This window comes from Mytilus galloprovincialis, chromosome 6 (genome assembly GCF_965363235.1).
Source record: "Mytilus galloprovincialis chromosome 6, xbMytGall1.hap1.1, whole genome shotgun sequence".
NCBI classification, from domain to species: Eukaryota; Metazoa; Mollusca; class Bivalvia; order Mytilida; family Mytilidae; genus Mytilus; species Mytilus galloprovincialis.
In genome coordinates, this window is record NC_134843.1 from 13,860,104 (window position 1) to 13,873,407 (window position 13,304).

The 13,304-nt window shown below is 31.1% G+C and overlaps 1 protein-coding gene across 4 annotated transcripts in view; it reads left to right on the forward strand.

Moving 5' to 3' along the window:
• Positions 1–13,304, forward strand: part of LOC143078994 (sortilin-related receptor-like) — a 70,903-nt gene that overhangs the window by 44,062 nt on the left and 13,537 nt on the right. For all 4 annotated transcript variants that reach the window (XM_076254086.1, XM_076254085.1, XM_076254084.1 and 1 more), the window contains 11 exons: positions 77–202; positions 1,211–1,324; positions 2,466–2,600; positions 3,603–3,737; positions 4,220–4,328; positions 4,898–5,067; positions 6,371–6,495; positions 8,960–9,070; positions 9,373–9,619; positions 11,011–11,112; positions 13,067–13,173. In XM_076254086.1, coding sequence (XP_076110201.1) covers positions 77–202; positions 1,211–1,324; positions 2,466–2,600; positions 3,603–3,737; positions 4,220–4,328; positions 4,898–5,067; positions 6,371–6,495; positions 8,960–9,070; positions 9,373–9,619; positions 11,011–11,112; positions 13,067–13,173 — 1,481 coding nt within the window. The remainder of the gene's footprint in view (positions 1–76; positions 203–1,210; positions 1,325–2,465; positions 2,601–3,602; positions 3,738–4,219; positions 4,329–4,897; positions 5,068–6,370; positions 6,496–8,959; positions 9,071–9,372; positions 9,620–11,010; positions 11,113–13,066; positions 13,174–13,304) is intronic.

The following is a 13,304-nucleotide window of genomic DNA, read 5'->3' on the forward strand; positions in this document are numbered from 1 at the left end:
GACATTATCATTCTTATCTTATACAATTTCGTTGTAGTCTGGAATGTATATATTTGACCTAATTCTATAATTCAAGGTACTACTGCTTCCCCATTATGTGCTAGTTACCAGTTCAGATGTAATAATGGCCAATGTATACAGAAACATCAAAAGTGTAATGGTTATGCTGACTGTTTTGACTCAAGTGATGAAATTAATTGTCGTAAGTAGAAATATATATCATACTTGTTAAAAAAAACTCTGATTAAGGAAATTCACTGAAACTGACATCATCAAGGCTCTTGATATATTTATATGACAAACTTTACCCATTTTCCTGTATTTGGAGGAATGTTAATAGTGTGAAACTGAAAAACTTAAAAACAATCAAGAGAGGATCTACAAATAAGCCATAAATGAACAAAATTGTATGTCAACATTCATGAAATTGTTAGTGAACTTGTTATAGATGAAGAAAGGCAACAGTAGTATACCGCTGTTTGAAATTCATAAATCGATAGAGAAAATACAAATCTGGGTTATAATTCCGGGTTGTAATAGGAGTTTTTGCCTATATAAGATGATTTTAACTCTTTTTTTTTTTAAACTATGGTAGATACTACACAAATTATCATTTATAGGACAAAATCTTCAAATAAGTTATTACATGTCAGAAATTGTCATTTGGCTACTTAAAGTTGATGACCTTGAAAAAAAAAACCTTTTACCCATGTTTTTGTGGATAAATCACTATTAGATAAAAAGAAAATGGGTAAAATGTAAACAGCAAATCAATTGTACTCTTTTTTTGAGTAATTACATTTTACCAGTTTGTTGTGTTTTTGTTAGACTGTTAGTAGATATCAGAAAGCATCAATTTGTTCAAAAATGCAATGCGAGTGAAACTGGCTCTTTGGAACTACTAGTCCTTATAAGAAGCTCTCAGTAAAAGGAAAAGAAGCTGGCATTATACTTTAACTTAATGCTTTTTATATAGTAAAACAGTTTGCCCATTAAACATTTTTAATTAATGTCAGAAATCAGTGTATTTGTTAAAAAGTAAAAAAAGTATTTCTGGTAATGTGTATGATAAGAATCAAACGCATTAAGGATCAAGTATTTATAATTAATGTTGACCAGTCACAAAAATATACTTACTCTCTAATGTTTTTGATAGGAACTCGTGCCAATGGCTTTGTTATATCTAATTTTGCTGGTTGTTTAATTTTAGGAACTTGTAGTGAATCTCAGTTTCAGTGTAAAGATAATTCGTGTATTGAATCTAAGGATATATGTGATGATTACCCCGACTGTGAGGGTGGAGAAGATGAACTCAATTGTACAGGTAAACAATAACATTCGTTTCTAAGGGGGACTGCATCAATTTTACAAGTAAACAATAACATTCATTTCTAAGGGGGACTGAATCAATTTTACAAGTAAACAATAACATTCGTTTCTAAGGGGGACTGAATCAATTGTACAAGTAAACAATAACATTCGTTTCTAAGGGGGACTGAATCAATTGTACAAGTAAACAATAACATTCGTTTCTAAGGGGGACTGAATCAATTGTACAAGTAAACAATAACATTCGTTTCTAAGGGGGACTGAATCAATTGTACAAGTAAACAATAACATTCGTTTCTAAGGGGGACTGAATCAATTGTACAGGTAAACAATAACATTCGTTTCTAAGGGGGACTGAATCAATTGTACAGGTAACCAATTAAATTTGTTTCTAAGGAGAACTAAATAAACTTTACAGGTAACCAGTTACTTTAATGGGCCTACTTTAATGGGCCTACTTTAATTGATCTGAAGAAATGGTATCTTATTTATTATACTTCTTTCTAGGGTGGGACTCGGTGGCCAAGTGGTCTAAGTAGTTCTTCTACTGTAATTACTAGCCAGTCAACACTGAGGTTGTGAGTTCTAACCCCACTCATGCCAGTACACTTGACTCCAAAGTTTAACTTAATTGACTAGGACTGTCAGTTCTCCTATCAAAGGTTGATGGTTTTCTCGGGGCACTATGGCTTCCTCCACCAATAAAATCTTCCCGCCACAAAATAGCAAAAAACTGGTGTTAAAACACCAACAATCAATGAAATCTTTTTTATTTGCCTCATGATATTTATGTATGATGTCCATCTTCCAATTTATTGGGTTAATCCAAAATGTCAGCTATGTCATGAAATCATTCTTAACTGATAAATTGTAAATATGGGAGCCTCAATCATTTATTTAATATATGGCATTTGATTTTTGTTAATTGTTCAGTAGGGAACAAATAAATGTTATATTGCATGGACAGTAAGCAATTCAACTGTTTCTATTCTTATCTTTAGGACAGCATACACCAGTGCACTGATTCAATATATTCTAATCTAAGAACCAGTAACCAGTTTCATTTTTTTTTCCATTATTTTGTTCTTAGGAAATGCATTATACAGCAATAAAAAGTTTAATGTTTCTTTTCTTAGGTCATGCAACATGCTCCAGTTTCCAGTTCCGATGTTCCAATGGGGAATGTATTGACAACAAGCTGTTATGTAATGGAGAGAATGATTGTATTGACCACAGTGATGAACAGGTTTTAGAGTGTTCTCATGACTCAGGTAAATATACAGGTCAGGTATCCCTGTCTAAGAAGAATTACAGGTACTTAAGATTCATTATTATTCTTTGAATACCAATTTTTGTGGGTTCTGTGGGTACAGGTGAACCACGAATTCAAATGTTCATCAAATAAAATATTTTGAATAGGCTTTTTATACAGAGATTGGTAAAACCATGTATATGCAAGTTTCCAGCAATTCATAATACATCGATACTTATTAAATAAAAGAATCCTCTGTAGTTGAATTAGGTAAATACAGAGGTCAGGTATTCCTGTCTAAGATGAATTGACAGGTAGTTGATACCATTACTTTTGAGGTGATTTACCTATGTACCCTATCTCAGGTACAAAAAACCAGATTATATACACTTTCATTAAGATAATTAAAAAAAAAACCAGTTACACCTAAACATACCTTAGAATGATATTGAAATCACGTTTCTGAAAATAAATTACAGGACAATGTATGAAATATATGGGTAAATGTACACAAAGCGAAATGCATGAAATAATGCAGAACAATCCGGGCTTTTACTCATTCCTAAAGTGACTTGCAGGTTCTGTAATACAGAAGGTTTTGGTAACCATCAGATATAACTACTTGCTCATGGAATATAATCAATTGATGATTTGTTCCTATTGAAAGTTGATTTTGTTTTTCATTTAAGAATTGAATGCTTCTTTTTGTAATTATATTGGGTTGTAAAATTGTTGACCAGAGCACATTTTGTCTATGCTTCTTTCTAAAAAAATGTGTGCACGATCAACACCTTTACACCCAAAAAAAAGTTAAGAACAGAAGATTCTTTTTTTTACATTTTTATCCTAAAAAGATCATGAAAAAAAGTTATTATCAAGTTTTTCTGTTATTTACCTGTGCGCTTTTTTTTGGAAAAGCAAGTGTTATCATGAATGCAACATTTCATTTTGCCAACATACTGTAAACTTTCACAATGAGAGCTCAAAGTTCAGGAAATTTTATAATATAATGTATTTTCAGGCAACACGACAACAGCCTGTGACCCAGTTAAATACTACCAGTGTAAATACAGCAGTACCTGTGTTTATTGGCTGAATGTATGTGATAGGTCATACAATTGTCCAAACAATGATGATGAATACAACTGTGGAAATTGTAAGTCATTAGATATACCTCAAAGCTATCTAGTTTAAATGGTCCCAAAATATGCTTATCCCTGCAGAAAAAAACCTGAGTATTCCTTCACCCTGAATAATACATCCCTTAGTGTGTCGAATAACACAGGTTACACTGTATATGAAGATATTGGCAGTTATAAATTATACCCATATTATAATGAATACAGAGCATGACGTGAAAGAATTGTTTCAATTCTACTTGGAAAAGCTATCTTCTTTTAATTTCAAAGAAGACCTTCGATTAAATTCAAAACAATATTGATAGTCAGTTCAAATATTTAAAACACAAACATAAACTGGTGAGACACAATTTATGAAAATATAAATAAATATTTTTTCTCTGTAAATACAAATATTTTAAGAAGGGACAGAAATTTTTTTATATGTGTGCATGAATCACATTTATACAAGTTAATTAAATAAAAAGTAATTAATTTTATCTAATGTGTTGATTTTCAGGGTCCATTGCACCACAGGTTAGATTGATACTGGCCACAGGACATAATATGACTATAAGCTGGGCTGCAGACAGGACAACACCTGGATCCACTTATATTGTATCTTATATGTAAGTTCAAAACATTACCAATTGTCATCACCTTTCAACCTATCTGAAACCAGAATTTTATGAAAATTTGTAGATTATAAGGACATACTATGTAATATTTGTCGCTGAAATCCAATAATAAGGACATACTATGTAATATTTGCCACTAAACTGCAACACATCATCATCCCCTATATATATCTGATATTTTGCTGTGGTTGAAACTATATAATAGATAATGATATTTACTGATCTTTAAAATAGCTCTTATTCGAAACCTCTGTTTGAAAAAACCAAGAATATTTTTAAGCCTTTAGTTCAATTGTTCATCGCTGGTTCCTATCATTCAGATTTGTTTGTTGTGAATTGTTTTGTTTTTGTAGAGTTTTCATGTCGGGGCTTTTATAGCCAATTAAATTTTATGTGTTTTTTGCATTGTTGAAGGCCTTAAACCACATCTCCTTATTTTTATATTAACAAGCAAGCAGTCAATAAAATTATGTGAAAAAAGGAAAAGACTTTATACCTGCTAACAATTTCATTTGTTGAGGGTGAGAAACATTTAAAATTAACATGTCCTCTATTTTTAGGGATCCAAGTGCTTCAACATCAACAAATGTGACAAAATGTGCAAATGGGAATAATTGTAACATAACAGGCTTGAAACCTATGACCAAATATTCTGTTACAGTGTTTGTGGTTAGTGATAAAACCATAAAAAGACCACATAAAATAGCACAGTTTTCTACAACTCAAGCAGGTAGGACAAAAAAAGTATTTGTTATATTTTATGGGACTTACAGGTATTTAAAAGAAAAGAAATAATATGGGATATTGGTCCATTACACAAAATCAATACATGCACAACAAAAACAACAACAAATGAAAAGGAAACATGATTTTATTCCTGCTCTTCATCTCAAATGAATATTAATAATTGTACAATCATAGTACAAAATTGGTCCAGTTATTTGCCAAAATCAGCAAATGTGGAAACAGATTTGCAATTTAATGGTTAGACTGTTTATTTATATAAGATTAACTTGCTAATTTATTGTATTATTCAAAATATTTTAACAAATATATCAAACTTTTGGGTTTTGAAAATCATTTTTTTCAAATGAGCCTTTTAAGGGGAGATAACTCTTTTAGTACAAAATTTATACTGGGCTAATAGGGAAATTTTTTATTTTTACCTGTGGCAATAAAACAAGTTCTTTGACACCATGTTTTCTTTTTATTTTCTTAAAAACATATTATTAAACCTATCTTCTCACAATTTATTTCAAAATTCTATCTCATAGAAATTTTTTTATGCACTCTTATGTGTTTTTTCGTGAACAAACTAACCAAATTTAGGCAATTTTCAACGACTCATAGCTTGAAAAATAACACAGTGACCCATACTTATTATTATATTTTTGAAAAAAAGCATATTAAGATCTTCATTTTGGCAAATTATAAGAAAATTCTGTCTCAAAAAAAATTTACTTATGATCTACCTTAAAAATGTGCAGTAATTTTTTTTGGAAGAACTACATACTGAACCAATGATACCATCATTTCTGAGACTTTCCTTCTGACAAAAAAAACAACATGTTAATGGGAACTCAAAATTTTTCCTCTAATAGAAAACTATGCATTTTTTTTCTAATTTTAAACAGCATTTTTTTATTCAGACTTATTATATATGCCAGCTGATTTGTTTTATTTTCAATAAGTATTATGTTATACCAATGTTATTCCATCTGTCCTTGTGTCAACACGTGATACAATGAATCAAATTCACTTTTACCAATTTTCACATACATTTGACACGACATTAGAAATGACAGAAGACAGCTCCTTTAATCATATTTTTGCTTTTACATTCCAGAGTGTCATGACCTTTAACCTTAGAGTAATGGCAATTTTTACTAAATCACCCACCACCTCCAGTAATCCAAAATCGATTCTTTTAACCTTAATGATATTGTTTTGGATAGATGAAAGGAATCTCCCTTTTTTAAATTTTTAAATATTCCAGTTTGCTACAATGGTTACAAGGCTTTATTTAATTTCAGTACCAGACCCACCATCACATGTTAAAGCCTTTATAGACAGTGAAGACACAACAGATATTAACAGTCCTATCAGTGTTAATTGGACAGCTCCAAGTAATAGAAGTGGTACAATACTTGATTATATAGTAAGTTTTTTTATTTTGTTTTATTTGTATGTTTCAAAGTTAAGTGTGGTGGCCATTTCGCTAAACAATTTATGAAGAAGATGTGGTATGAGTGCCAAGTATACATTTTTGTTGAAGCTGGCCTCCATCACAGGGGGGAGGTCTCTTCTTATATGAAAGTATAAGCATATGTACCGCTGGAATGGCTCCCTTTTTTGATACATCAAATATATCAATGGGGTTCAATTTTACTGAGGAAGTATAGCAATAGGTAGTAATTGACCAATTGTGATATATCAATGGGTCATAATTTTTCATATTCACTGAATTTCCCAAACTTTGTCATTAAACTTTCCACATCTTCTGAAATTTATTGACACTAGTTTTGTTATTGATCAAATTTTATTACACTGTCACAATTAATAATCTTTTTCCACTAGAGTATAAATATATGAATGGGTTATGATTTCGCTGTGAAATATATGTATAGGTAGGGATTTCAAAATAATTATAGGTAGGGATTTCAAAATAATTCAATATATGAATGGGGGGGGGGGGGGGGGGGGGGGGGGGTTTAAATCCCAGCTGCACAACTGTACCCAAAATCCCATGTTGAGACCCCCCTCAGCCTCCCCCTTCCCCTTTGGCCTACATGTGGTTGATAAATGGGATTGGGCTGTATTCTGCTCTTTTGTTAGGTTATTGTCTCTTTGACCCATTCCAATTTTAATTCTCTATTCTTTACATAATTCAATGAATGTATATGGTAGATACTTGTCCATTCAAGACATTTATTAATCTTGAAAATAGATATGCAGACAAAAATGAATATGCAAGTGATATATTAAATATGAACCCAATCAGTGGAATTGAAAAAAAAAATTTTTAAAGGGGCACTAGCTGTCAAATTCATGTTCACCGATTTTAATGGAATTCTCATATTTGATTTATAACAATGTAAAACATTTATCCAAACTATTAAAAGTCTAAAATAAACAATTAACAGGACATGGGGAGGAAAATATGTAGCTTTGTTTCATGTGTAATTTAGTATAGACGCCATCTAATTAACTATTAAGTTGACCTCTAAAGTCATTGATGACCATATAAGAAATGTAAACACAAAATATAGATATAAATAGATTAAGCAAACTGGTGCTGTTGGATTTTTCTAGGTCTATTTAATTTCATATTATAGATGAAAAATAAATGTTTATCATCGTTTTTACCTGTACAAGGAATGATACTTGTGGATTGAATCGGTCAATCAAATAATTTACCTTTGTTTCACTTTCAATGTCCGACAATCTTTTCCTTTAAATAATTTTACACATACAATTCACGTGTTATCCATCTCAAGCTTAGGGTTTAAATTCAATTTTTCATGAAGACAGATTCAATGAGGTCGAAATTATTCACTTGCATCAATGTTTTTTTAGCTTATTTTGACAAAATTGAACCATACTGGCTGCAAAAAGCGAATGTTTATTTCACTATTTGCACTTCATTAATGATTGAGCCAAAAAAATGATACATTAGATTTTTTTATATATTGTAGCTAGTGCCCCTTTCATATCCAGACAGTCCCAATTTTTGAAGAAAACTCATGATATTTTTTATTGATACAATTGTTCCTGTTTATTAATGAGTTGTCCCTTAAAAAAAAGGTTATTGATGTTGGTTACAGTGTCCTGGCAGGCAGCTCCATACCATTTTTGTGTAATACATTTTTGTATTGTGATAATCCATTGACAGTTTGACATATTCTATGACTATTTCCAGCTTTTATGTTCAGGATGTTTGCCCCTCTTGTTTTAGAATTTTTGTCAGGAATTCGAATTCCTCATCTTGTTTGAAGCCAAAAAAAATAGGTGCCAATGTTAAATGTATGAAAAATCATTAGAGAATTATTTCCTGCCAAATTTCAATGGCTAATATCTCGAACACAAGGACATTGATGATTGACCCTACATTTTTTTAGTTTTTTTATTTATATACTATTGATAATTTACAACCTTTTAAAATTCTTGTTAAGTTGAAACAGGATCAAACTTGCCTATGGTCTTATGTTGATACTTATATTTATGCAAGGGCATGCTTTTCTCAGTTGAATATATTTACATCAAATCTGTTTAGTGTGTTAAATGTTAAAGTTTGTGATTAGATCGCTATATATAAATAGAATCACTTATAATAAGTAGATATTGTTGAATTAGCATTATACCCCACAGAAAAAGTTCTGGAGGGTAATATGTTTTTGACCCGTGCGTCTGTCTGTCCTTCATTCCATTCATTATGTCCCAAATCAGAAACCTCATCAGTTCTACCTTAAATAATTTGTGTTCTGAACCAGTTGTCAGTTCAAACCACCGGACCTGAATAGCCATTAGGGGTAAACATTTGAAGTTATATTTACAAATTATCCCAATTCCCACCTTCTCCTATGCCTTGATATTAATTTTGTTTAAATTCTATTTTTTTACAGATTTATTGTCAGGATACAATAACAAAAGAAATTACCAAGAGACCTGTAATTTTTACCACAGGATATATTTCACCATCAAATGTTGTATATGGACACACATATCATGTTTGGGTAAGTTTACATTTGTAATAATTCTAATAAAGACCAAATAATAATTTACAAAAAATATTTTCTATTAACACAAATTTCATTTTCAGGGGATGCAGAACATGCAGAGCGTCCGTCCGTTTGTCCCACTTCAGGTTTTTTTTTTGTCGAGGTTGTTTTTGATGAATTTGAATTCTAATCCACTTGAAACTTATACCTTGAAAAGTGTGTACATAATTCAAGTTTGCTTTAGTCCATTGATTACATTCAATTTTAATGACCATAAAAAAAACTGTCATTACAATATGTTTTATATTTTTTTTAAGGTGACTGCAGCCACTGTTATTGGAGAAAGTCCGCCATCTAATATCACTGATGTTACATACCACTCAGACAGAATAAAAAAACGTGTGACAAACTTTGCTGTAAAATACAACAACATCTCTTGTGTTAGCTTAAGTTGGAGTTTGCTGCCTAAGGAAAACAAAGTGAAGAATTATATTGTAACATTTAAAGACAGCTGGGGACAAGACCAGATTATTACTAAAAAAGATAAGGACCAATCTTGTCAAGGTAGGTGTATACACAGTAGGCTGAACAAATCTTGTTACGAAAAATACTTACATAAATTTACATAAATTAGGCTGTAAGCTTTCTCGTTTGAATTGTTTTACATTGTCATTTTGAGGCCTTTCATAGCTAACTGTGCATATGCTCATTGTTGAAGGCCGTACAGTGACCTATAGTTGTTAATTTCTGTGTCATTTTGGTCTCTTGTGGAGAGTTGTCTCATTGGCAATCATACCACATCTTCTTCTTTTATATTAATATTGAAAAGAGATATCTGTTTCACCAAATTCAAAAAATAATGTCCAAAGGTATCTGACTAAGTATATCGTGTACCTGATTTCCTCCATTTTTTAAGACTATGATATAGAATATGATTTTCAAATCTAATAATAACTAGAAAAATTCTAGCCATATACTTAATGTTGATGTATTAGATACCAGAACTATCTAAAACTTTTAAAAAAAGTAAAACAACTAGATTAAATATAACAAAGAAAGATGTAAGAACTCTAATAAAACAATTCACAACTACCTAGCAGTAATCTATTACAAACAACCAACAACAAATTTCTTAAGAACAAGGCACAACAATACTCCCAAAATTCTGAAGATATGTGGAATTTTCAACAGAAATTTAAAATGCAAATATTTTGAGCAAGCAACTTTCTTTAATTTACCAAAAGTGTGGCATAACATTGTTAATTGTAAGTAAGACTAGGTCAGAAGATAGATTAACATTAATATTACGTTTGTTTCTCAAATCAATTATGTTATCATTCATTCCTCAACCGAAAATGAAATATTTAATCCTTTAAACACATCACTTAGACTTCTACATAAAACAAAACACCATATCATTATGGGATCAACTGACAAGTTGTGCAGCTAAATTCATTAAACTTAGTATTAAGAAACATATATATAAAATAGTCAGTCAAAAAGATATCTGCACTGGCTGCTGCAGTGTTGCAATATCTACAAAGATAAAACCATAAAAGTCAGTATACAAATAAATGAAAAACATATACATTCTCTATTTAAATAGCTTTGGGTGGTAGGGTGGTTTAGTTGTAATTAAAACTGAGCTTATACTACTGTCAGTGAGTACTGTTGTTTGATAAATAAAGAAAACTATTCCCACTTTGATGAAATTCACGCAATATAACTTAAAATTCAAAATGTTAAAGTTTCAATTTAGACCAATGGTCAATGTTTATTAGAGAAAAATTATAAGAGAAGATAAACAATCACACGTGAATGTACTTAGATAAGCAATATATAGCTACATGTATTAGATAACTGAATTAAATGCATTTTTGTTAATGTGTAAAGTATTTATATTTTATGTAATAAAATATTGTTTATGCTATACATGTTTTTTATCAATATTTCAGTTTGTAATCTATGTCCATCAGAGACCTACTTTTTCTTGATAAGTGCCAGTAACAATCTTGGTGAAGGACCAACAACCAGTGCAGTATACGTTCCATCTAAAAGTGAGTCAATGTAGTTTATATTCCTACTACTAGTAAGGCATTAGTTTAGTGTCGTTAATCATCTCCATTCATTGAATATTTTCGTTGGTATGAATTTTCATTGATTCAAGAAAATAATAACTTGATATCATGGTTTTGCCAAAATGTGGATACAAAACTACAAGAAATCTTTACTTTGTTGAACGATTTATATGGGATGAAAAACAGTGGGCTAGTTGAAAACAAATGACACTCTTACATGTTACATAACAAAAACTAAATATGACTTCATGTTCTACAGTATCAAATCCTTAATAAGATATGAGATTTATCATTTCACATTAAGTTTAAGATGGTTATTGTCCTGATTTTTGGGATACAATTGCTTTCAAGCAATCTGTAGACTTTTACTGTTGACTCAGGGCTGCATTCCCTCACGTCAACCGTTTTATTCTAAACATTCAGCAACATCTCAGATTCTTATGATTGTCTTGCTTTAAAAGGTAAAAACAAGCAAAAGGATTGAACATAAACAACTTTCCTGTAATGTTCTTCTCATAATCTTCATGTTTGATATTTCCCTTGACATATATGCGTGTTTTTAACAACACGGAAAATCAGAATTAAACAGTATTTATATTTAGTGTTTGTATAAATTTAGAAACACGTCAGAGGGAATTCCCCAGTTTTGATAAATGAGAGAGTTCTCTGAATTCCGATAATTCTATTTCTGTCATATATAAGAACTGAAGTGGAGTTTTTCCATATTTTACCGTTATGAAACTGATATTTGATACTGTACTCTCATAAAGAAATGGAGAACCATTCATCATATCATTTAATAAATGTTCTTGTTCCAAATCGCAAGTCACGAGTTTGTTTATGTATTAATGTGCATGCGTATAGTTTTCTTGATTTAAAGGGGTATCAGATTGAGTGATTGCTCTGGATTCCCCGCTTCATTGATTAATTTGAAACTCATGGGATTCTTTCTATGTCTGTCTGCTATTGAGGGTTATTGTTGTTGCATAATTTTAAATCATATGCATCATTTAAATTAAAATAAATGTAGTATTTACCTATAACACCCCTTCAACCAAAATGGAGTCTTCCATATTATCGTTTCGATTTGTCTCCCTTCCGGAAGTGTTATCCGTCAAAATCGAATGCAATACGACTCATCAAGAAAAATTAACTCGTAAGATGTCGATAAACGTCGTATTATATTAAGAACGATCTCAGTTTAAACAGAGGAATGTGTACAGACATGAGTCATGCCCACGGACCCAAAGGAAATTAATATTTAAAGAGTTAAAAATGGGGTTCCTCCTAGAATTAACGGTGATAAGATACGAATACCTACTCTCAGTGACTGCTGTGGAAAGTAAACTTGGAATTGATAGTACAAAAATAAAACACAAAATAAGTACATTGCTCATACACTTGTATCCGGGATTGGCTATTTTTAAAGTTGAGTGACTATTCAGATTATTAAATTTTGCATGTGCAGTTGAATTAGTTTTGAAAATAATACTATCCAGCTGTACCAGGGCTGCCAAAAAATGCGTGAGATTCACGCATGTTAATGAGGGTTTGGATGGGTCTGTTATTCTGTAAACATTTAATTTTCACCCCTTTTTTCTCTAATCTTCATTTTTTCGGCCCGTTATTCTCTCATCTTCATTTTTTAAGGGCATTATTCTTTAATAATTTAACCCCATCCAAACCCTCGTTCATGCTTTTTTGTGGCAGTATCCTTGGATCATTTTTTTCCCTCTTTGATCTTTTCAATTTTGTCCAAATCTCAGGCATTTGCTTAATGAAAAGTTGGCAGAACTGCTATACATGTGTCAATGAAAACTATGGCAATTGTATCCCTCAGAGCATTCTGCTCTTTGATTTGCATATTGATGTGATTCTATTATATTCATTGTAGACAAGCTATCATTTAGAACTTTTTATTTTGGATTTCCAGGAACATTTTCTTACCTGCCCTCATGGAATGATGCTATTTTCCAGTCATTGGATAGTGGTGTTTATCAAATAAAATGGAACCCACCAAACCATGCTGATAAAAACCTGGTAAGTGAGTAGTTGTGTAACGTTGAAAGGAGAAAAATTGAAGAATAACACATTGATTTGTCTATGCTGACATTAACTTGTCAATAAAACCCCATTAAGGTGTAGATGACCATAAGGTTAACCCTGTCAGT